Raw genomic sequence first — 25,654 nt, forward strand, 5'->3', positions numbered from 1 at the left:
TAGTAGCGCTTAACAAACATGTGATATTTCCCCCCATAGCACCTAATTTTCTTATTAGGTACCTTTTGGGTTGTCCCCGCAGCAACCTGTTCCTTATCTTGTAACTCCAAGGGTGCGGGAAACACTAAACTTCAGTGAGGGGGGCATGGACAGCCCTGGGGGAGTAGAGTCTGGGGTCTGACTTGGCTCCAAGAGCCACAACACGGGCAGATCCATCAAAAGAAGCAAAGCAGGCAACACATGTAAGGAAGAAATATGATAAAGAAAGAACGCATGGTCGAAATCTCTCAGTGTCTCAATGATATACGATTATATTAATGAATTGAGTGACATGTATTTAAAATAAAATGTTTTAATCAGGAAGCATTCGAGAATTCCCAGACGGCCTAACAACATTGCCACAAATTGCCCACAATGTGTCCGTTTTTGTTCTCTCTTTATAGTGCCTATATTGTTATTAAATGTAAAGCAAGATTATTTTATATTAACTATACATAACAGGCTTTTGTAGAGCACGGTTCCTGTACTGAATTACTTCCATGGCTTTCAAACTGGGTGGTTAAGGAAAATGATACATAGCGCAGTGAGGTTATGGGCTGCAGACCACACAATTCGATCAAGTAGAGAAACTGGATTTAAGTCCAGGACTTTATATTGTGCATATTGTGTAGGGTTACAGCCTTCTCTCTTCCATTTAATAGGAAAGATCGGTGTTCTGTGTCCAGTTTTTCATTTATTATTAGTATATGGAGTTCAATAAAAACACTGATCACACCTTAAATCCACTGACCCAAAACATGCATCTATACATGTGCGTTTTCATAAGACTTAAAGGTATAATTTTCTATTGTTAATGTTTCCACAGACTTCGAAGTTCAAAAATAGTGTCAGAACATGCCTCTTTGAAACCATGCAGTACTTCGCACTTTAATCCTTTAACTGTGGTTATTATGGTGTTGAGACTCACCGAAAATCATTGCTTTTCCCAGGCCAGGCGAGCCAGCAGTATTAACATAAAACAATCCTCTACTCTACTGGTTCTCCGGGAATGACAGACCGATTTAAGGAGAGGTTCAACACCTCAATTAGCACAATTAACAAAACAAAGAGGCCTCTGAGCCCCCATAGAGGTTGCTCTTCGGGTGATAATTCTTCAAGGTGACTCAGGTGGTGTGCAGCGTGGTCCTTATTTTGTATCCCTCTCTTTGACCCAAGTTGCCTGGCCTTTATCTTGTACCTCTCGCTTTTCTTTGCTCCACACTGTCTGAATCTTCTTTTGTACCTCTTTCTTTGCGCTCACTCCCTGGTCCCTATTTTGTACCTCTATTGTTGCTCCCCACCGCCTGGTGCTTATCTTGAACCCCTCTCTCATTGACCCACGCCGCCTGGTACTTATCGTGTACCTTCTTCTCTGCCCCTAGTGCCTCTGGTTTCTTTCTTTTGCCTCTCTCTATGCCCTGCACTGCCTCATCCTGATCTTGCCCCTACAACTTTATCCTAAAGGCTCCTGGCCCTTGCCTTGTATCTTTCTTTTTACCCCAACCCGTTCTGGTTCTTATCTTGTACCTCTCTTTTTCCTCAAACCATCCAGTCCTTATTTTGTACCTCTTTCTTTGCCCCCCACCGCCAGGTCCTTATCTTCTACCTCTCTCTTTGCCCCCGCTGCCTGCTCCTTATCTTGTATCTCTCTACTAGTCCCACACCGCCTGCTCCTTATCTGGTACTTCTCTCTTTGCGCCACACTCCCTGGTCCTTATCTTGTACCTCTCTCTTAGTCCCCCACCACCTGGTCCTTATCTTGTACCACTCTCTCTGCCCCCCACCGACGGGTCCTAATATTGTACCTCTCTTTCCCCCCATAGCCTGGTCCTAATCTTGTACCTCTCTCTTTGCCCCCTACCGCCGGGTCCTTATCTTATACATCTCTCTTTCCCCCCCACCACCGGGTACTTATCTTGTACCTCCCTCTTTGCCCACCACTGCCTGGTCCTTATCTAGTACCTCTATTGTTGCCCCCCCATTGCCTGGTCTTTGAACCGCTCTTTTTGAACACACACCCCCTGTTCCGTATTTGTACCTCTCTCTTTGTCCCAACCCGCCCCTGAACTTTTCTTGTACCTTTTTCTCTGCTCCTAGCTCCTTTCTTTTGCCTCTCTCTATGCCCCGCCCAGCCTCATCCTTATCTTGTACCTACCCCTTTGCCCAAAGGGCCCCTGGTCCTTATCTGGTATCTTTCTTTTTGCTCCACACCGCCTGGTCCTTATCTTGTACTGCTCTCTTTGACCCACACTGCTGGGTCCTTATCTTGTACCTCTCTTATTGCCCCCGCCGTTTGGTCCATATCTTCCTACTTCTCTTGTTGCCCCGACTGTTTGGTCCTTATCTTGTATCTCTCTCTTTGCCCCCACTGCTTGGTCCCAATTGTGTACCCCTCTCTCTTTGACCCTCGCTGCCTCGCACTTATCTCGTACCTCTCTGTTTGCCCTGCACCACCCGGTACTTATCTTGTACATTTGTCTCTGCCCCTAGTGCCCCTGGTTCCTTTATTCTACCTCTCTCTTTGCCCCGCTCCACCTCATCCATATCTGTATCTACCCCTTTGCCCTATGGGTCCCTAGCCCTTATCTTGTACCACTCTCTTTGCCCCCACCTCCTGGTCCTTATGTTGTACCTCTCTCTTTCCCCCCATAGCCGGGTCCTTATCTTGTACCTCTTTTTGCCCCCACCGCCTGGCCATTATCTTTTACCACTTTCTTTTACCCACACCGCCGGGTCCTTATCTTCTACCTCTCTCTTTTCCCCTCTCGACTTAGTCCTTAACTTGTACCTCTCTCTTTGCCCCACACCACCTAGTCCTTATCTGTACCTCTCTCTTTGCCCCACACCACATGGTTCTTGTCTTGTACCTCTCTCTTAGTCCCACACCGCCTGCTCCTTATCTTCTACTTCTCTCTTTGCGCCACAATCCCTGGTCCCTATTTTGTACCTCTCTCTTAGTCCCACACCGCCTGCTCCTTATCTTGTACCTCTCTCTTTGCCCCGCTGCGCCTAGTCTTATCTTGTACCTCTCGGTTTGTCCCATACTGCCTGGTTCAGCATCTTGTACCTCTCTCTTTGCCCCAACCCACCCTGGCCCTTATCTTGTACCTCTCTCTTTGCCCCTCGCTGCCTTACGTTTATCTTGTACCTCTCTCTTTGCCTCCACCCGCCACCAGGTCCTTATCTTGTACCCCTCTCTTTGCCCCACTTCCTTTTCCTTATCTTGTACCTCTCTCTTTGCCCCTGCTGCCTGGTCCGTATCTTGTACCTCTCTCTTTGCCCCTCGCTGCCTGACGTTTATCTTGCACCCCTCTCTTTGCCCCCCACCGCCTTTTCCTTATCTTGTACATCGCTCTTTGCCCCCTTCCCTCCCAGCACCACCTCCTGGTCCTTATCTTGTACCTCCTCAATCTTAGCCCCTCACCGCCTGGTCCTTGTTTTGTACCTCTCTTTGCCGCCCCCACCACCTCCTGGTCCTCATATTGTACCTCTCTCTTTGCCCCACACCTCCTGGTCCTTATCTTGTACCTCTCTCCCCCCCCATAGCCTGGTCCTTATCTTGTACCTCCTCAATCTTAGCCCCTCACCGCCTGGTCCTTGTTTTGTACCTCTCTTTGCCGCCCCCCACCACCACCTGGTCCTCATATTGTACCTCTCTCTTTGCCCCACACCGCCTGGTCCTTATCTTGTACCTCTCTCTTCCCCCCCCCCCATAGCCTGGTTCTTATCTTGTACCTATCTTTGCCACCCACCGCATGGCCATTATCTTGTACCTCTCTCTTTGCCCCATGCCACCTGGTCCTTATTTTGTACCCCTCTCTTTGCCCTTCACAGCCTGGTCCTTATCTTGTACCTCTCTCTTTGCCTCCCTCCGACCTAGTCCTTACCTTGTACCTCTCTGTTTGTCCCACGCTGCCTGGTTCAGCATCTTGTACCTCTCTCTTTGCTCCAACCCGCCCTGGCCCTTATCTTGTATCTCTCTTGTTGCCCCTCTCCGCCTGGTCCTTATCTAGTACCTCTCTCTTTGCCCCTCTCCGCCTGATCCTTATCTTGTACCTCTCTCTTTTACCCCTCTCCGACTGGTCCTTATCTTGTACCTTTCTCTTTTACCCCTCTCCGCCTGGTCCTTATCTTGTACCTCTCTCTTTGCCCCTCTCCGCCTGGTCCTGATCTTGTACCTTTCTCTTTGCCCCCTCCTCCTGGTCCTTATCTAGTACCTCTCTCTTTGCCCCTCTCCGCCTGGCCTTTATCCTGTACCGCTCTCTTTCCCTCCATAGCCCGGTCCTTATCTTGTACCTCTCTCTTTTACCCCTCTCCGCCTGTTCCTTATCTTGTACCTCTCTCTTTCCCCCTCTCCGCCTGGTCCTTATCTTGTACCTCTCTCTTTGCCCCTCTCTGCCTGGTCCTTATCTAGTACCTCTCTCTTTGCCCCTCTCTGCCTGGTCCTTATCTAGTACCTCTCTCTTTGCCCCTCTCCGCCTGGTCCTTATCTTGTACCTCTCTCTTTGCCCCTCTCCGCCTGGTCCTTATCTTGTACCTCTCTCTTTGCCCCTCTCCGCCTGGTCCTTATCTTGTACCTCTCTCTTTGCCCCTCTCCGCCTGGTCCTTATCTAATACCTCTCTCTTTGCCCCTCTCCGCCTGGTCCTTATCTAGTACCTCTCTCTTTGCCCCCGCCTGGTCCTTATCTTGTACCTCTCTCTTTGCCCCTCTCCACCTGGTCCTTATCTAGTTCCTCTCTCTTTGCCCCTCTCCGCCTGGTCCTTATCTAGTACCTCTCTCTTTGCCCCTCTCCGCCTGGTCCTTATCTTGTAACTCTCTCTTTGCCCCCTCCTCCTGGTCCTTATCTTGTACCTCTCTCTCTTTGCCCCTCTCCTCCTGGTCCTTATCTAGTACCTCTCTCTCTTTGCCCCTCTCCGCCTGGTCCTTATCTAGTACCTCTCTCTTTGCCCCCGCCTGGTCCTTATCTTGTAACTCTCTCTTTGCCCCCTCCTCCTGGTCCTTATCTTGTACCTCTCTCTCTTTGCCCCTCTCCGCCTGGTCCTTATCTTGTACCTCTCTCTTTGCCCCTCTCCGCCTGGTCCTTATCTTGTACCTCTCTCTTTGCCCCCTCCTCCTGGTCCTTATCTTGTACCTCTCTCTTTGCCCCTCACCGCCTTTTCCTTATCTTGTACATCGCTCTTTGCCCCCTTCCCTCCCAACACCACCTCCTGGTCCTTATCTTGTACCTCCTCTCTCTTTGCCCCTCTCCGCCTGGTCCTTATCTAGTACCTCTCTCTTTGCCCCTCTCCGCTTGGTCCTTATCTTGTACCTCTCTCTTTGCCCCTCTCCGCTTGATCCTTATCTTGTACCTCTCTCTTTGCCCCCTCCTCCTGGTCCTTATCTTGTACCTCTCTCTTTGCCCCCTCCTCCTGGTCCTTATCTTGTACCTCTCTCTTTGCCCCCTCCTCCTGGTCCTTATCTTGTACCTCCCTCTAGGGTTCTGGGCGTGCCACCGGTGCCACCAGCCTCTCTGCTCTCCATCTGCCACGCCCCTGTGCCTCTGTGCCGCTCCTGGACCCTTCTGTAGTGGGTGCCCCGGGATTGCCGGGGCCCAGCTGCTGCTCTGGTTCCAGTGTGCCCGGCCGCGGTGCCATAGCAGCACCAGGGCTCTGCTGGGTCTGGTGTCTCTGGACCCCCACTGTGCGCACCTCCCCGGCTGCTCGTCCTCACCCACCGGTACCCACGTGCACCTGCCATCAGTACCCCAAACCCTGCATGGTGATCCCTGGCCAGGGCACTCTTGCGTCACCCAGGACACGGAGTCGGGTTGCAGGGCTTGAGGCTGTGATACAGTTACATGTCCCGGAAGCAGGGTTGCATCACCCAGTGCTTAGCCTGGAAACTGACTTGCATCACCCGTTGCAGGAATGGGACAAATGCAGGGCTGGCACGAATGGGGTGCAGGGTTGCATCACCCAGCACATGGGTGGCTGGAGGCAGGGTAGTACCCCCTGTGCCTAGGTAAGAAGCAGGGTTGCATCACCCAGCGCACAGATGGCTTGGATGCAGGGCTAGCTAGGTAAGAAGTAGGGTTGCATCACCCAGCGCACGGATGGCTTCGATGCAGGGCTAGCTAGGTAAGAAGCATGGTTGCATCACCCAACGCACTGATGGCTTCGATGCAGGGCTAGCTGTACACCCTGTGCCTAGGTAAGAAGCATGGTTGCATCACCCAACGCACTGATGGCTTCGATGCAGGGCTAGCTGTACACCCTGTGCCTAGGTAAGTAGCACGGTTGCATCACTCAGCACGTGGCTGGTCAGGATGCATGGCTGTACCCCTATGTCGGAAGCAGAGTTGCATCATCCAACGCTTGTATTGCCTACCTGTGCTCTGCTGAGATGCAGGGCCGCGCCCCCCAGGTTGCTTAGGATGGAAGCAGGGTTGCATCATCCACCGCATGGCCCGGAGACACGGTTGTGCAGGCAGGGGTGCAAGGAGGCGTCGCCCAGCGCATGTCAGAGGCAGGCTCGCGTCAGCTAGCGCTTAGCTGAAACGCCCTGTGACTCGCTGGGAGACAGGGTAGCATCAGCCGGAACATAGTAGGGACCTCGAGCTGCATCAACCGGTGCTAGCCGGGACTCAGCACTGTGCTTAGGTGGGGAGCAGGGCAGGACTGCCCGGATGCAGGGTTGCATCACTCAGTGCAAGGCTGGAATGCAGAATCGCGCAGCTCGGCAGCAGGGTGTTACTCGGTCTCTGATATGACACACAAGACTAGTCCCTATTGTTCACCCGGCGCTTACCTGGGCTCAGGGGGGAGGTCCTCGGAGCCGGAGTGCACGGGGAGGCCTCGACACATCGACAGGTGCAGCAGGCACAGCAGGCTGATGTAACCCAGTGCAGCAGGCAGCAACGGGGCCTTCATGGGCAGGCCGGAGGGAGTCCTGGTCCTGGAGGGGAGGAACCCCGCGAGCACGTGCAGATCGGACCGCTGAAATACAATTTGTGAGACATGAGCAACAGAGAGGCGGGAGGGCGAGAGGAGATCAAGGAGGGTGAGGAGGGCAGCCAGCGGAGAGAGGGGGAGGGTTGGGGCGAAAAAAAGGAGAAGAGAAGGGGCGGGGTGAGGGGGCACAAAAGTAAGTGTGTGAAAAGGAGAGACAGGGTTAAAAGGAAAGGAGACGGAGCAGATGGAGATGAGGAAAAGACACAAAAAAGAGCGGGAGAGGGAGAATAGAGACAGAGGGTTGGGGAGAAGCAGAAAGAAGTGCACAAGGGAGAAGGGAGAAAGGAGAGAGAGGCCAGGGGCAACAGAAAAAGAGGATAAGTGAGGCATTCACAGAAATGGGAGTGAAGTTGAAGTAAAAGACGCGAGAGGAGAAAAAGAAACGAAGAAAGGGGCGGTAAGTTAACACAGAGGTAGGTGAGATGCAGACTGTGGTCACTGATTTTGACTCCCACTTAAATGAGTTGGAAAGAAGGTGAACCCTTGACAGACTTAACAGGTAAGAACTCTTACAGAGCAGGCAGGACGCAGCGGCAGCTGAAACTGCGAGTGAACTGGGGGCAGCGTCCAGGGAGCTCCACGTAACAGGCTGCGTGTCACCGGCGAGTGGAAAGCCGCCCGGGCCACCGAAGCAGGAGAGAACGGGATTTAAGGGCGGGAAAGAAGAGAGCAACCCAGAGAACGAGCTGAAGTGGTGGGAGTCCGAGATTGAGAGCGGGGTAGGGGCAGGGCTGGCGAAAGATGGGAGAGGTTGCAAAGAAAGAAAAAATCGCAGGACAGGGGGGTAAGGAATTAGGAAAATAATACAGGAAAAGACACAGAGAGCAGGGGAAAGGAAATAAAACAATATGAGATGAAAGAAAACAGAAGGAAAGGAGTTAAACATAGTGGTGAAAGGAGGGACCGAGTAAAAAGGTTGAAGGAAGAACAGAGCGAAAGGTAAAAAAAACAAAAAGCAAGAGAAAACAAATCATAGAAAATGTCTTCAGAATAAAAATTAAGAAACTGTCGAAAGTGAGAGAACTAAAAAGCGTAGGCGAAAGCAACGGCCAGAGGGACAGGCGCTGTTGAAGAGGTCCAACGAAACAAGTAAACAGCCTCACTCCGGTGCACGTGCTCTTACAACTGTCCAAGACGCTGTCAAACTGCATTTGTGTGTCGGAGGCGCTGCGCTGTACGTGTACCCAGACGGGCTGCTGCACCGGGGAGGTGTGTCTGCAGGGTGGAGGCTGGAGTCACCCTCGCACTGCACACTCTGGTCTACGAGCCTCCGATCCCAGGCTACGAGCAGGGCCGGCTCTAGGCTCATGGTGGCCCTGGGCAAGGAGCATAGGAAGGGGGCCCGGAAGAGGGGGTCCGGGCGGGGCGGAGCGCGCAGGCCAGTAAAGAGGGGAGGGGGTCAGGGTGTTTAGAAGTGGAACAGAGCTGGAGGCCGCCAAATCCCTGCCAGGGGCCACCACGCAAATATGTATCCATCCTCAGAGGATTAATATATTAAGGATATATATTGGCGTGGTGGCCCCTGGGGTTTGGTGGACCTGTGCAGGTGCACAGCTTGCACATGCCTAGAGCCGGCCCTGCTACGAGCCCCGAAGAGTCAAAGCCCCACACTGCGTCAGAGCGGTGAGATCTCACGCAGCGCGCGTACCCTCCGACATCTGCAGACCCCACGGAACCACCCCTGGAAGCCGGAGGCCCTGGTCTAATCAGTGTGTAAAACTTGAGCCCCAAAACTATCCACAAAAGCCAGAAACATGCATAGGTCAAACAAATACCCAAATTACGAAAGATCTTTTTTAATTGATAATCAGAACTTATAAAAATAGAAATGTTAATGGGAAGATTGGAGCTTTTCAAAATATGGTGTTATTTCTAAAAGAGAAAGCGATATGCAAGGCTCCAACATGCAAGCTTTCTTATTTGATGGTGCATGTGAGGGCTTCAATGGAGGCCATCAATCGTCCACCTTAGTTTCTGTTTGCTGTAGTTACCTTCTCCCACCAATCAAGGTGAAGATAACCAGTTAAGCAATTTAGATGTGACATGCGGCCCACCATCCACCAGGGTGGTGAAGCTCATCTCCTCCCCCACCCTGGCCTGGCTGCCCAACACCACATTTTGAGATGGCCCCAGGCCCAGTGATGATGTCCATTCCCTCACAGGAGCTGCACCCATCACAGAGGCTCCTGTCTAGGAGTAGCCAGAAACATAAAATACCCCCCTCTTTACACCATGTATCACATGGTTAAGCACTGAGTGAGTAAGTGAAGTAAGAATATCTGGCAGTTGATCTGAAGATTCCTCCCCTAGAGGAATTCTCAAATTCCTAAATTTCTTTCCCTTCTGCCATACTGTTTTTTTTCATTCTTTTTTCCTCTTCTCATTCGTCTTTCTGTCTTTTCCCAACTTGCTTTCATTTCTTCCTTCCTTCCATTCTTTATTCACTTTTAGCCCTCATTCTTACTGTCTCGTCCATCCTTTCATATTTGTTTTATTCATCCCTCCTTCTCTACATCATTCTCTTTTTTCATTCCTTCCTTTTTAATCCATCATTCATCCTTCCTCTTGCTAGTTTTAAGTGCATCCACCAATCCACTCATCCGCCTTTCTTTCCATCCACCGTTTTATCTTTTTCTGTCAATTCCCTCAACTCTCTATTCATCCTTCTCTCGTTTTCATTCCTTTCTTTTTCATCAATCATTCATCCTTCCTACTGCTAGCTTGCCATCCTTCCATCAATCCACCAATCCTCTCATCATCTTTTGTTTCTGTGCATCACTTTAACTTTTCTGTTGTTCCCTCAACTCTATTCATCCTTCTCTTTTTCATTCTTTCCTTTTTCATCCATCATTCATCATTCCTCTTGCTAGCTTTCCATCCATCCATCAATCCACTCATCCTTCTTCCTTTCCATCCATCACTTTACCTTTTCTCTCAATCTCCCATTTCTCTATTCATCCTTCTCTTTTTCATTCCTTCATTTTTCATCCATCATTCATCCTTCCTCTTGCTAGCTTTCCACCCACCCATCAATCAATCAATCCACCAATCCTCTCATCCTTCTTCCTTTCCATCCTTCACTTTCATTCTCTCAATCCCCATCTCTCTAATCATCATTCTCTTTTTCAATCCTTCCTTTTTCAGCCATCAGTCATCCTTCCTCTTGCTAACTTTCCACCCATCCATCAATCCCTCATCCTTATTTCTATCCACCCGTCACTTTAATTTTTCTCTCAATCCCCTCATCTCTATCCTTCCTTCTCTCTTTTTCATCCTTCCTTCAATCATCATCCATTCTTCTCTCCGTTCATCCTCTACTCCTTTCTCCACACACCTATCTCTGCATCCATAAATTGTCTCCCCCATCCTTCTCTCTGTCCTGCTTCTCTCCACCCAGCCTCCCTCCCTTCCTTCCACTGCAAGAGATCCTATTTATGAGCTTCTTGGAGACCAGAATGTCTGATTAAAGTCAAATATGCCATAAACAATTTTAATGTTTCACAGAACTGCCCAGTGACACCCAACCCCCCTCAAGCTTCTAAAATGGGTGTTAATGACGTCCCGGCTCCTGTGAAGGCACTAGAGAGAGATTTTTCCCAGTGCATGGAGACCATTATTATTTTTTTCTGTTCGTGACCGACAGCTTTTACCAGGAAGCAATGGAGAGAAAAAAAGGACATTAGACCCTGTGTTGTAAATAGGGTGGGCAGACTGATGTTGTTATTCAGACAGGCTTTGGTCCATTAGAGTTCGTTTTCTGATGGCACAGCCCAACTCAAACTAGATCAGGCGGACCTGAGGGGTTTGATGGGCACGGTTCTCCATCACATGTGTGATGGAATAATTTGTCTGCTAAACTATAAATCAGGTCCTTAACCCCTTCGATGCGTGTGACAAGATCAGGTCGTCATGGGCGTTACCTGCGCTGTGTGTGTGACGAGTTGACCTTGTCACGTAACGCAGGATTTTTAAAATCGCAGCGCTCAACGGGAAAACCGCTAGCGCGCATGCGGTTAATGTTCAGCCTCCCAAGTCAAGTTTCTTCACATTTAGAGAGCATTTTCAATATTTCAATTTTACATTTGTGTGTGTATAGGGAAACTTAACGTAAGCAGTGTGTGCCGTCTGGTGTCACACCAGTGTATTAGTCTTCTGAAATAGAGACTGTTATGCTCAACTTTGAGTAACCCCTTGCTTAGGAGCCACACCCAACTTTGTCATTAGTACAACAACTGAAAAAGGAGCGTAAAATGTAACATAAGTATCATTTAATTTGAGCACTAGAAAAGTTCCAAGAATTACAACATCTCCAATAGAGTTAGGTAAATTGAATTCAGTTCTTCAGGAGTCTTGTATTTGTGTTCAAATCCAAATTTATTGATTCTTTTATCAAACAAAATTCAATCAGCCCAGCCAACGCGTTTCTGAATAAATAGTGGGTACTATACCACCCGGATTTAAGACTTTTGCTCTAAAGACATTGGATATGAGAGAACATCCTGTATCACACTCGGATAATTGACTCATGGATTGCCCAACCCTGATGAAGTCCTAAGGGACAAAACCTGCTGGATGGGCTGATTAAATTTTGTTTTGGACTTGGCATTAAATATTTGCAGCACGCAAAAATGTCCGAGTGGTTCCTGTTGATTGGCAGAGACTTTTAGAAATGAATGAATATATATATATATATATATATATATATATATATATATATATATATATATATATATACACTGAAAAAAACATAGGTTTCAGGGGCGTTATAGTTATTTGGACATTTCACTCGTACAAAACCATTGAAATTCCCTGGTTATAGTTAGTTCAGCTAACTATAACTCGCGCGCCCGCAATGCACTGCTGATGGCGTCACATATTACATCACTCACGACATGGTCACTGACATCACTCATGACATCACTGATGACATCTCAAAGGACATCTATGAGAAAGTACCATCTTTCTTGCACTGGTATGCCCCCACTTTTTTCTGAACTGCTGATGTGCTTTGAGTGAGTGTGCCCTGGGTCCCTGCCAACCAGGTACCCAGGGCCTGTGTTCCTTCCCTTAATGCTGTGTTGAAACTAAAACCCAATTGGCATCTCTGGCCACCTGTCAGCCCCTTGTAAATGGTACCCTAGGTACCCAGGGCATGGTGACCAGAGAAGACCCCTGAGGGCTGCAGCACTTATTGTGCCACCCTCAGGGGCACTGTACCCCGACACCCACACACTGCCTTTGCAGGCTGAGTGTCTAGGGTCAGAGCTAAACCAAGAGTCAACATGGCACACAACCCTGGGTGCCATGCCCACAGAACCCACTGCCATGGCATACTTCAGTCATCCCTCTAGCTGGGTGCTCTATGCCAGAGGTATGGGCACAGGTGCATGATCCCTGTGCCCATACAGTACCCAGGGCCATTCCTGGGCACTGTAAGTGCAGTGATGCCATTACGAGTATATGGTGCTGGGAGGTTGTCATTACGAACTCCACAGCACCATAATGGATACACTGAAGACTGACAAGTTTGGTACCAAACTTCTCAGCACATTAAACCCGCACTGATGCCAGTGTGGGATTTAAAGTAAAATGCACCTGAGGGCGTCTTAGAGATGCCCTCTGAAAACCTATCCTACAATCCACGTCTGGGCTGAGAGGCTGCCATACAGCAGACATGTTGCTGGACCCCTGGGTGGAGAGCCCCCCCAGCTCTCCTGGGCCTGCAACAATGCACATCTTGGGCGAGGTGCTAGGTCTCCTCCCCCAGGATGGGCAGGGGGAAGTTTCAAAGGCATGCCGCCTCTGTGAGCTTCTCCAGACCATTTGCTATACCCAGGAACTGGCCCTCCACCAGTCTGACCCCCACTCTGGTGGAAGACTTGCGGGAAAAACTATGTCAAGAAGGGGGGTGTGCCAGCGTGTGCCAACCCCACCCCTCAGGTGGGGGAGATGAGGTGAAGCACGACCCCGGGCTCTGGCCATCTTGAAGTCAGGAAGCCATGCCCAATCCCAGCTAGGCTCCTACCCCCTTCCACAGGAGAGGAGCAGGCTAGGGGGTGTACCCACCCCAGGACAGGGACCTATTGGTCCCTGCCCTTGCCCTACCTGTAACGCCCCTAAATTCAGTATTTAGTGGCTCCCTGAACCTTCCTTCTTCAGATCCCGAAACCAAAAGAAGAAAGAAGATCAAGAAGAAGAAGACTCGCTGCGCAGCTGCTAACAACCAGACGACAACAACTGACTTGACCCCAGTCCTACCGGCCTGTCGATCCTGGAACCTGCTCCTGCCTAAATCCCAGCGACTCCTTGGACAGCAACCCTGGGACACCCAAAGGACCTGCCTGCCTTGACCCTCTTAAAGACTGGGACTCCCATCAGCATAGGCTCTGCTGCAACACCCCCCTGGTGCCAGCCAGGAAGCTCTGGTCCAGCCCACTCTGCACCTGCCGAGCCCGGCCCGTGTCCGAGTGATCCAAGACTACAAGGACGTCCCCCCGGCGACTGGGACCCGAAGTCCAGTGCCCAAAGACCCTCCTCGACGAACCAGACGACGCCTGCAGACTCAGAACCAGGGCCCACTCCAACCACGACCAGCTGAGGGTAAGCTTTTCCGACACCCAAAGACACTCCAGCACCCGGCGCCCTACAAACCCCTGTGCCTCCCTTTGGGGTTCCTACCTGTGCTCCAAGATCCCAACTTACCTCTCAACGTGCTGGTCGCCCCTGGAGAGTCTCCGCCCGAGCCTGCAGCCTTTGTTCCCTTTTGACCTTTTCCATTGGATAACATTGAGCGCCCGACGGCTCAAAAGCACCCTGCACCCAGCCGCCCGAGTACCACTGGCCATGCCACCTTTGTCCTATCTTGCTTCCCCCTTTGCCCTGAACAAGTGACCAGGAGCCCAGCTCCCACAGCCGCGTGGCCTGCTAGCCAGCAGCCACCAACCAGAGTCGCCCCATCCCCCATTGGATAACATTGGGCCTAACTACCTCTGCACCCGCCACTGAGGGTGAACCAACTGTACCTACCTAACCCTGGGGGACCCCTGAGTCTATGCCCAGAACCACAACTTCACCAGTCGAGTACTCACCAGGAAACCGGTAACTCACTTACCTGTCATTGAATAACATTGACTGGTTTGACTCGAAAAATCTTCTGTCTACTTTTGAAAATTTGAAATATTCATATAAAATCATCCGAATTCCAAATTCCGAAATACTCACCTGTAATCAGGAGAGGAGCCAGCACTGTACCATATAGCCCAGTGCTGAAACGCAAAAGTAATCCCTAGCGGGTTTACTAGTAACTTGTATTTCTCCATAGGAATCCATTGTCTGTTTTCTATGAAATTTCTTCTATCTACTTTTGAAAAATAGAAATATTCTTTAAAAATCATACGAAATACTGAAACGTAATTGTGTAATTAAAAGTGTGAACTTTTAAAATAGCTTTTTATTCCTGAAAAATCACCACAATACCTAACACGTTTTTGCTAAACTGTTTCCAGCTTAGACCCCAGGATTGAACCTAGGAGCCAGTCCTGGAATTACCAAAGTAATCTACAAAGTAATCACCTGTGTTTATATAAGGGAATCCACTGAGCTCAATGCTAAATTGTGTGGAGAATTGTGTTGCCTACTGCAACCCCTGTACCTATTGTCTTTACAAAGTTTATTGCCTTTCTGCAAAGTACTCATCTGAGACCTCTCATATTGAGAGCAGTATATTTTTTGATGCTTGTTGGTTCTAGAAATAAAACAACTATATCTTTTGATATAAAAACAATTGGCCTGGAGTTCAGTCTTTCAGTGTGTGAAACATTTTGCTGACTGAGTGTGTACAACAAATGCTTTACACTGTCCTCTGGTACTGCCTTACTGCTCGGCCAATCTACCACTTTAGAGAGAAAGGTCACACCTGGCTTTAACCTCTGTTATACCTCTGGGGTTTGTGGACTCTATGCACACTGTACCTTACTCTGGTCCAGTATATATAGAGCTACTTTCTCACAACATCACTGATGACATCATCCGGTGAATGTGTGTTCTTCTGAAAATTAAATATGTTTTATATATGTATATCTCAAAGTCGATGGAAGAATAAATGGGTATATAAGTGTCTAAATGGATGATTTTGTTTTTAAAAAAATGATTGTATAACTGACTGATTAAGTGTATCTTAGTGAATACATGGGTTAGTGAGTAATGTTTAAATATATAAATATCTGTATCAGTCTCCTTGTGTATAAGGGGCTGCATGGGTTGGCGAGGAGCTATATAGGTTATTAGTAGTTTTTTTGAGTATCAGTATGAGTGTGTGTATGGTTCGGTGGGAGGTATTACGTAGTGCATAGATGCATGAATGAGTGACTCACTGTTTGTATGTGTTTGAAGACAGCATGTGTGGAGGGCTGTATGGGTGGATGAGTGTGTGTATGGGTGTGTTAGTGAACAAATGTTTGTCTCAATAGTGTCTTTATGAGTAACTACATATGTTTTAAACTAGTATATGTGAGTATTGGTGTATATAAGTGAGTATATGTGATAGTGAGAGATTGGAAGAGTTCCTGTATAAATTAGTATATGTTTCTATGAGTGATTGCTTAAGAGAGTAAGCATGTGTTAGTTTCTGTAGCAGTAAATGTGGTGGTGTGTGTATAACTGTATATGAAATCTAATGGATGTTTGATATTTTGTTTGCATGTGTGACTATGTGTGTGAGTAACTCTATGGATGAGTGTCAGTGTGTAACAGGATGTATAGGTGTATGAGTACATATGATGGGTGAGTACATGTATGAGTGACGGTATAGGACTGTTGGTGAATGAGTGGATGTGTGTGTAGATCTTGGAATTACTAAATAGGTGTGTTGTAAGTGGTATTGGTATGTCAATTGTTTTGAAAATGTTTGTTTCTATTTTTGAGTGTGTGTATCAAAGGTTATATTAGGGTGAGAGGAGGTCTGCCACTCTATCACAAGGATGATGTCATCAGTGATGTCATTTGAGATGTTATCAGTGATGTCATGAGTGATGTCACTGACCATGTCATGAGTAATGTGTGAAGTCATCAGCAGTGCATTGCGGGCGGGCGAGCTATAGTTAGCTGAACTAACTATAACAGGGGAATTTCAATGGTTTTGTACGAGTGAAATTTCCAACTAACTATAACACCCATGAAACCTATGGTTTTTTCAGTGAATTTCTAAGGTTTTTTAATGCTAATTTCTAACTATAACATGCCTGAAACCTATGTTTTTTTCAGTTAATTTCAAAGGTTTTTTAAATGCTAGTTTCTAACTATGCCTACAGAGGTAGGACATGTGAAGAAAGAAGAAAAACACACAGAAAGAAGAAAAAGAAATGCAGAAAGAAGCAACAGAAGTCCGCAAAGACGAATGAAAGTGCAGGAAGAAGGAAAGCATGCTGAAAGAACAAACAGAAGAGCAGAAAGAGGCCTTGTTGCAAAATCACCCTGTACCCTTAACTTTTTCCGATGGGTACTGGTGGTAACTGACTCTGACTAACCAGTCATAGAGCCAGTGGTATGCTAAAAGACACTTAGAATGCAGTGAAAACACCTACATACACTAGGGAACACTATGCATTGGGGTATCACTGTGATTACCATGGCCTCCTCTGTAAGACCCTAGTTCATAATAGGGCAGGGGGATTAAAACTACCTCTTAAAATGCGCCTCAGTCCGCGTTTGCACACTGGGGAAGGGAGGGGGGGGGGCTGAGCTGATGTGTGAATACACGCCCTGTGGCCGTTTTAATTTGGTGGATAAATGGATAAAGTCCCCTTGAATCTTGAGTGTTCCTTAAGTCTAACTAGCCCACCAGGTATCTCCAGTTAGCGCCACAGAACTGCGTTGCAGAGAGGTGTAAAAAGGGGCCCGGCCTGGACCACCTCTCTGCAACGCAGCGCAATGGCGCTTACTGGAAGCCCCTGATGGACTAGTTGGCCCCCAGGGGCCCTCAGGATTGAAGTGGAATTATTTACCCAACTTAAAACGCTCCACAGGTATGTTGGCACACGTCACCTCAGGCCCCATCCCCTCCCTTCACCACTGTGTACACGTGCCCTGTGGCCGTTTTAAGTTGTGAGATTAAGTCCCCTTGAATCCTGAGGATCCCTAGGGTCCAAATAGCCCACTAGGTACCTCCAGTAAGCACCACAGAGCTGTGTTGCAGAGAGGTGTAAAAAGGGTGACGGCCTGGACCACCTCTCTGCAACACAGCGCAGTGGCGCTTACTGGAAGCATCTGGAGGGCTAGTTAGCCCCCAGGGGCCCTCAGGATTGAAGGGGAATTATTTCCCCTACTTAAAACGTGCCACAGGGCATGTTTGCACACGTCACCTCAGGCCCCGCCCCTCCCTTCCCCACTGTGTGAACACGCCATGTGACCATTTTAAGTTGGGATATTAAGTCCCCTTGAATCCTGAGGGTCCGTAGGGTCAAACTAGCCCACTAGGTACCTCCAGTAAGCGCCACAGAACTGCGTTGCAAAGAGGTGTATAAAGGGAGACGGCCTGGACCATCTCGCTTCAACGCCACGCAGTGGCGCTTACTGGAAGCATCTGGGGGCGCATTTGCAGAGTGCTGCAGGGAGGGGGCGGGGCCTCCGGCGTGATGCCGGTCTTTTTTTTTATTTTTAAGAAGGGGGTTGTGTGACCCCCCGGGCCCCTTCTTTCCCTTTTTATCGGCCCTGGGGACCCCAACCCCAGGGCCTGATCCCTTTTTTTTTATCACAAAATAGGAAGGGGGCCACGTGGTCCCCCTCCCTAGGCCATAATCGGCCCGGGGACCCCATCCCTCGGGGTATGGCCACTTTTTTTACTTTCTTTTAATTTTTGGAGGGGGGCTGCGAGTCCCCCTCCTAAGCCCATTCATGGACCCTTGGACCCCATCCCCCGGGGCCGGCCTTTCCCTTTTTTTTCAAAAAATACATTTATAATTTGGGAGGGTGGCCGCGTATGGCCCCCTCCTGGGCCACTTATGGCCCCGGGGACCCAATCTCCCGGGGCCGGCCCTATCCCTCCGGCTTCCAGCGTCCTGCGGGAGCCGGCATTGTTTTTCCACACGGGGAGCTGCTAAGATGCAGCTTCCCATGTGGAAAAGAAATCTGCTTTGGTATTTGGAAGAGAGAGCAGGTTTCCTGCTCTCTCTTCCAAATACCAAAGCAAAGCTGCGAGGCTCCCGCCCTGCCATAGCAAACTGCAGTGTCCCGGGGGTCGGCTTGGGGTCCTTTGAGGCCCCACACCCATTTAATTTCAAAGCCCTGGGGGGTGTGGCGGTCCCCGGGGCTGGGGGAACTGTGAGCCCCCGCACATATTTTTGCAAAGCCCCAGGGGTGGTGGTCCCAAGGGCTGGGGGGTCCCCTTGGGCCCCCCCATTACAATATAACAATAGCCCACCTGGGGCTAAATATTAACAAAGCGAGGTAGCCAGCGCTTCGTTTTTTTTTGGCGGTCGGATCCTTGGATCCGTTGCACATTTTGCCAATTTTAACCACCGATGCAAGCCTAGGGGGTCAGGGTATTTCTACCATGCCTCCTTTGCTCTTTTTTCGCATTTGTTTGACTGGTTTCTTGTGCCTCGGTTCTACCGAGGCACAAGATGGCTGCCAACACTTCCTGCTTTGGAGTGTTGACAGTCAATTAGCATGCAACTCGTGATCGGGAGGGCACACTATATATATATATATATATATATATAGAGAGAGAGAGAGAGAGAGAGAGAGAGATAGATAGATAGATACATAGTTCATTACTCAATATTATTTAATTTTCTAAACTGTCTCTGGGCTCCTGAGTAGGCTTTGCGGACCCTGCGTTCACATACAACAGTTTAAGAACCACTGATCTAAAGTATTAAACCCCATTTTATAGGCTAGTGGTAGCCACTGGAAAACTGCAGCAGGGAAAGCATCCGAATCACAGTGCAAATTCCTAGAGCATCAGAATCCATGCACAGAATCTGGAGGCACAGATACACTGGGGCCCAGGTGGGGCACCAAGGTCCACGCTGCAAGCTGTGCTACATCAGGAGCCACGAGGCAACCCTAAAATATCAGCGCCCTCACCGCATGTTCTTGAGCCCACCATGCCACTTCTGGCGCATGAGAGCTCATTGAGTGCTGTGAAGAAAAGAGCTCAAGCCCACACTGCAAGCTCTGCATTAACAATAGCCATACTGAAATGTGCAGGTCACCAGTACCTGTGCTGCACACTCTGTAAGCACCAGAGCCCATTTTCCAAGCTTTTAGGTCAATGGACGTTTCCATACAAGGTCTGGAGCCTTGGAGCTCACGGTGCACGCTCTGTGAGCACCATAGCCCACTATGTAAGCTTTTAGGTCAATGGACATTGCAATGCAAGGCCTGGAGTTAAGAGCTCACGCTGCATGCTCTGTAAATACCATAGCCCACGGTGTAAGCTTCTAGGTCTATGGGCATTGCCATGCAAGGTCTGGAGCCTTAGAGCTTGCACGGCACGCTCTGTGAGCACCAGAGCCTACACTGTAAGCTTTTAGGTCAATTAACATTGCAATGCAAGGCCTGGAGTTAAGAGCTCACGCTGCATGCTCTGTAAATACCATAGCCCATGCTGTAAGCTTCTAGGTCTATGGACATTGCCATGCAAGGTCTGGAGCCTTAGAGCTCGCACTGCATGCTCTGTAAGTACCAGAGCCCACGCTGTAAGCTTCTAGGTCTATGGACATTACCATGCAAGGTCTGGCCAATTTATGTTGCCATGCAAGGTCTGGAGCCTTAGAGCTCGCAATGCACGCTCTGTAAGCACCAGAGCACACACTATAAGCTTCTAGGTCAATGCACGTTTCCATTCAAGGTCTGGAGCCCTAGAAGTCATGCTGCAAGCTCTGTGATTACTAGAGCCCACAGTGTAAGGTTCTAGGTCCATAGACCTTGCCATGCAAGGTGTGGAGCCCTATAACTCACGCTACAAGCTCTGTGAGCACCAGAGCCCACACTGTAAGCTTCTAGGTCAATGGACATTGCCATGCAAGGACTGGAGCCTTAGAGCTCACTTGGCACGCTCTGTGAGCACCAGAGCCCACACTGTAAGCTTCTAGGTCAATGGACATTGCCATGCATGGTCTGGAGCCTTAAGGCTCCCACTGCATGCTCTGTAAGCACTAGAGCACACGCTGTAAACTTCTATGTTCATGGACATTGCCAAGCCAGGCCTGTAGCCTTAGAGCTCACACTGTACTCTCCGTAAGCAGCAGAGCTCACACTGTAAGCTTCTAGGTCCACAGACGGTGACATCCAATGTCTGAATCCCTAGAACTCATGCTGCAAGCTCTGTGAGCACCAGAGCCCACACTGTAAGCTATCAGGTCAATTGAAGTTGCCATGCAAGGTCTGGAGCCTTAGAGCTCACGCTGCACGCTCTGTAAGCAGCAGAGCCCGCACTGTAAGCTTTTAGGTCAATGGACGTTGCCATGCAAGGCCTGGAGCCTTGGAGCTCACGCTGCACGCTCTGTAAGCAGCAGAGCCCGCACTGTAAGCTTTTAGGCCAATGGGCGTTGCCATGCAAGGTCTCGAGTCCTAGAGCTCATGTTGCACGCTCTGTAAGCAGCGGAGCCCACACTGTAAGCTTTTAGTTCAATGGACATTGCCATGCCAGGCCTGGAGTCTGAGAGCTCACGCTGCATGCTCTGTAAGAAGCAGAGCCCGCACTGTAAGCTTTTAGGTCAATGGACGTTGCCATACAAGGCCTGGAGCCTTAGAGCTCACGCTGCACGCTCTGTAAGCAGCAGAGCCCATACTGTAAGCTTCTAGGTCCATTGACGGTGCCATCTAAGGTCTGAATCCCTAGAACTCATGCTGCAAGCTCTGTGAGCACCAGAGCCCACACTGTAAGCTTTCAGGTCAATGGAAGTTGCCATGCAAGGACTGGAGCTTTAGAGCTCATGTTGCACGCTCTGTAAGCAGCAGAGCTCACCCTGTAAGCTTTTAGATCAATGGATTTTGCCATGCAAGGCCTGGAGCCTTAGAGATCACCCTGCACACTCTGTAAGCAGCAGATTCCACACTGTAAGCTTTTAGGTAATGGATGTTGCCATGCAAGGTCTGGAGCTTTAGAGCCAACGATGCACGCTCTGTAAGCAGCAGAGCTCGCACTGTAAGCTTTCAGGTCAATGGACGTTGCCATGCAAGGCCTGGAGCCTTGGAGCTCATGTTGCACGCTCTGTAAGCAACGGAGCTCGCACTGTAAGCTTTTAGTTCAAAGGGCATTGCCATGCAAGCTCTGGTGCCTTAGAGCTCAAGCTGCACGCTCTGTGAGCACCAGAGCCCACATTGTAAGCTTTTAGGTCAATGGACGTTGCCATGCAAGGCCTGGAGCCTTAGAGCTCAAGCTGCACGCTCTGTATGCAGCTGATCCCGCACTGTAGGCTTTTAGGTCCATTGACGGTGCGAGTCATGCTAAAAGCCCTCTGAGCACCAGAGACCACACTGTAAGCTTTTAGGTCAATGGAAGTTGCCATGCAAGGCCTGGAGACTTAGAGCTCATGTTGCATGCTCTGTAAGCAGCGGAGCTCACACTGTAAGCTTTCAGGTCAATGGACTTTGCCATGCAAGGCCTGGAGCCTTGGAGCTCATGTTGCACGCTCTGTAAGCAGCAGAGCTCGCACTGTAAGCTTGTGGTCAATGAACGTTGCCATGCAAGGTCAATTGACATTGCCATGCAAGGTCTGGAGCCTTAGAGCTCACGCTGCACGCTCTGTGAGCACCAGAGCCCACGCTGTAAGCTTTTAGGTCAATAGACGTTGCCATGCAAGGTCTGGAGCCTTGGAGCTCACACTGCACGCTCTGTAAGCAGCAGAGCCCGCACTGTAAGCTTTTAGGTTAATGGACGTTGCCATGCAGGGTCGGGAGCCTTGGAGCTCAAGCTGCAAGCTCTGTAAGCAGCAGAGCTCGCACTGTAAGCTTTTAGGGCAATGGACGTTGCCATGCAAGTTCTGGAGCCTTAAAACTCACTCTGCACGCTCTGTAAGCAGCAGATTCCGCACTGTAAGCATTTAGGTCAATTGATATTGCCATGCAAGGTCTGGAGCCTTAGAGCTCACTTTGAACGCTCTGTAAGCAGCAGAGCCCGCACTGTAAGCTTTTAGGTCAATGGACGTTGCCATGCAAGGTCTGAAGCTCTAGAACTCAGGCTTTGAGTATGAGAAGGCTCACTGTAAACTTTAGAGAACTAGAGTCCACAAGGCAACTTTTAGCGCTCGAGAACACGCGCTGCAAGCAGCGTGCACGCCATAGCCCAGTGTGCAGTTTTAGATCACCAAAGGTGACACTGCCGGCTCTGGAGCATGGGTGCAGAGACGTTTTAAGGCATGGGCAAAGTGGGCTCTAGCCCAGGGCCCCAGCCTTTCAGGAGGCCCCCTGCCAGCTCTGTTCTGCAGAGTCTTACCCTGATGACCTTGAATAGTTCCTAATTGTTTTAAATCCCATTTTCCTTTCAATTATTTTTAATGTAGGAGTGTATTTCCCACATTTTAAAGAGAAATGTGTTAAGGTATAAAAGGCAACATCCATAAAAAAGCTATTTTTTAAATCAAAAAAGGACCTCACATATGAGAAATGGGAGGGTGTCTCAGAGAATATTTGCAATATTTTGAGTGAGCTGCTGCTGTGTTACAACATTGAAGACACACCTCTCTATCCCTATTAGACCTAAAATCATTTAGAATTTGGAGCCGTGTGCCTGTACACTGTCAGTGACCTGGCAAAAGAGGGCAAGAAAGAGGTGAAATTGCATCATAAATTCAAAGCTGGTCTGAACAGGGGCCTCCAAAATACGTTTGGTCCAGGGCCCCCACAATCCTTAAGATGTACCTGCATGGGTGCACCACCAGTCTCCCAGAACCCCAGCTCGAGTCCCCCAGCAGACTCAGGGGGACTAGAGCTCACATTGAACGCTCTGTACCACCAGCGCCCACCCCACCCTTTATTGTCCCCTGTCTCCACTCACTGTGCATAGGCGCAGCTGCTGCAGGTTACCTGCCGAGCGTTGGGTTCCTCGGGTGGATGGGCCTGGAGTCTGGGCCTTATCTCTGGGGCAGGGGTGCGTCTGCAGGTGAAGAAAATGACCCCAAGGCCGGAGTCGGGGTTTCGATCTTGGAGAGCTCTGGGCCCCGGGGTTCAGGTCGTCAGCTCGCCGTTATTGTGACTGCTCGGGCTCTCGGCCCCTAATGTCTGCAATCTTATCCCGGGGTTCCTGGTTTCTTGAGATGCGGCCTCTCCAGCGCTCAGTCCCACAGTTCTGAATCCCAGTGCTCTGACCCTGTGACCTTCAACCCTTGGTGCTCTGATATTCGGATCCTCGGTTCCAATCGTTCTTTTGCTCTTATTTCGAGCGTCTGGTGTCCAGGTTCTGATGCCTGTAAGGTGCTGATGCCTGTAAGGTGCTGATGCCTGTAAGGTGCTGATGCCTGTAAGGTTCTGATGCCTGTAAGGTGCTGATGCCTGTAAGGTGCTGATGCCTGTAAGGTCCTGATGCCTGTAAGTTTCTGATGCCTGTAAGGTTCTGATGCCTGTAAGGTGCTAATGCCTGTAAGGTGCTGATGCCTGTAAGTCTGATCCTCAGAGCCCTGACACAAACTTGTGATTCATGCAGCTCTAAAACTCGGGTTTTTGATTTCAGATGCTATTCACTCAGTCCCAAGCTCTGATTCTAAGACCATTACCTGGACATCCGAATCTGGACTCAACCCCTGTTTCTGGGCCTTTTTTGATTCGCAGACTCCTGACCCTTTAGCTCCAATTCTCAGTGATCGTATCCCTGAAGCTCGGATTCCCAAAGTTCTAATCTCCAAGCTCTGATCCGCTGAGTTCTGACCCTTTAGCTCCGATTCGCAGAGTTCTGACCCTTTAGCTCCGATTCGCAGAGTTCTGACCCCCGGAGCTCGGCACCGCAGAGTTCGGGTCGGATCCCTCAATCTCTTACTCCGATTTCTGATCGCGGAGCTTTGACCTGCGACGGAACGGTCCCTGCGAGTCTGCCTGGCGGCGCTCTCTCTCCCTCCTCCTCCTGAACGTCTCGAGCTCGATCTGAAGTCAGGTCTGGATCCGCAGGTCTCTGAGGCGGGGTTAGCACCAGGAGGACTCACCCGTCCGCTCTCGCCACTGCCTGCCCTGGTCCCGCCGAGCACAGCAGGCAGTCCCCTCCTCTCCTGGCCGCTTCTCCACTCCTTTACCACTTCTGGACCTCAGGCAACCGGCTTCGATCACGCCTCGCTGTTACCGTACTGTAGTATTTATGTAGCGCTTCAGGTACTATTGCGAGGCGTCGAAGCGCATTATCAGACAAGTAGTACACCACACAGAGAGGGCTTACGTAGCTGGGAGGGTGTTTGCTGTATTTGTTGACGTGAACCTTTGTGGGAGCGCTTGGTGACGAGCGAGGTGCTGTGATCTTGGGGTGTAGCGCCTACTTGTGTGATGGAGGAAAGAAGTGCTAGAGACAGACAGACGCGCAAAGGTGTCATTGTAGTTAGCTGGTGGTAATGGTTTACTTTGCAGGTCACGAGTTATGCTTATGAGTTCTTCGTGTCTTCCAATTTATTTCCCATGATGCCTCCCGCATTTGGGGTAAAGGTTCCGAGGGCCTTGTATGGTACCACTGAAGTGCTTGCTGAAGTGCACAGTACAAACCGAACCGTCTCTCGGTGTTTAAAACGTGTGTTTTTGCATCATCTATTTCGAGTGAAATCAACAAAGGACGGTGAAATGATGAGTCCACACTGATAGGATTCACACTTGTGACTCACAGGTGACGCAAGCAAGGACGTTGAGGCAGGCTGTCGGTCTTAGGAACTCGTCATCTTTCAGCTTTCCTCTGGCTTCCACCACTCCCCTCCTCATGTACTACCTCTGGTCTTCCTTCCTTGCCACACTCCTTCCTAGCACCCCTTCTAATCCATACCTCTGCCTTTCTGATCCCGACCACATTCATTCCACCCATCTCACAAGCTTCCTGCACCCTCATCAGACTCTTCTTCACCCCCAACGTCCTTCCTCTCAAGGTTCGAAACAAGGCGGGGCTGGCTCCCCCTTTCATCCTTCCGAGGTCGATCCAGGCAGTACCACTGAGTTGGGCAGTAATGGTACGCATTACTTAAGTGCTTAGAAACAATGCAGTTTTCTGTCTTTTATTTCATCCTTCTTCTCCTCAATTACACTGTCTCACACTCTTCTACCCCCGCCCCCATTTTGTAGGTGTTTTATTGCGCCTACTCACACTCAGCAAGTTATGGGAAGATGTGAGAGTAAAATGGTGGTATATCTATGTTGAAATATTCCACCCAGATTTAAACCCACCCAACTATCTTTAATTTCTTATCGCCATTGTTTGTTTGAAAAAAAGTCAAATGCATATCGGCTGTTTAGATATTCTGTTGCTAAGGAAATCTTTTACACTGGTCATCCATAGATTTAAAGAAAACAAGCATTGGCATAGCCAATAGGTCTCGCTTTTCGGCCCTTATAAGTGTTTAGCCATGCAATACTTGATGTTGTTGCACCAAGGATATTGTGCTGGATAACTAAACAATTATACGGTCCCAAAGGCGAGACCTATTGGCTATGCCAATGCTTG

At 49.5% G+C, this 25,654-nt stretch overlaps 1 protein-coding gene across 2 annotated transcripts in view; it reads right to left on the bottom strand.

Moving 5' to 3' along the window:
• ADM2 (adrenomedullin 2) overlaps nt 1-24,700 on the bottom strand; it is a 153,612-nt gene extending 128,912 nt beyond the window's left edge. Inside the window, exons 1-2 of one of the 2 annotated variants that reach the window (XM_086918834.1) lie at nt 23,059-24,700; nt 6,827-7,014 (exon numbers count right to left, since the gene is read on the bottom strand). In XM_086918834.1, the coding sequence (XP_086774960.1) occupies nt 6,827-6,948 (122 nt within the window). In that variant the 5' untranslated portion in view covers nt 6,949-7,014; nt 23,059-24,700. Of the gene's footprint in view, nt 1-6,826; nt 7,015-7,542; nt 8,019-23,058 lie in introns of those variants that run through there. The other variant, XM_086918835.1, reaches the window with a different exon arrangement.
• Nucleotides 24,701-25,654: the final 954 nt, after the last annotated feature.

The sequence above is a fragment of the Lissotriton vulgaris genome, chromosome 1_1 (assembly GCF_964263255.1).
Source record: "Lissotriton vulgaris chromosome 1_1, aLisVul1.2, whole genome shotgun sequence".
Taxonomy (NCBI): Eukaryota; Metazoa; Chordata; class Amphibia; order Caudata; family Salamandridae; genus Lissotriton; species Lissotriton vulgaris.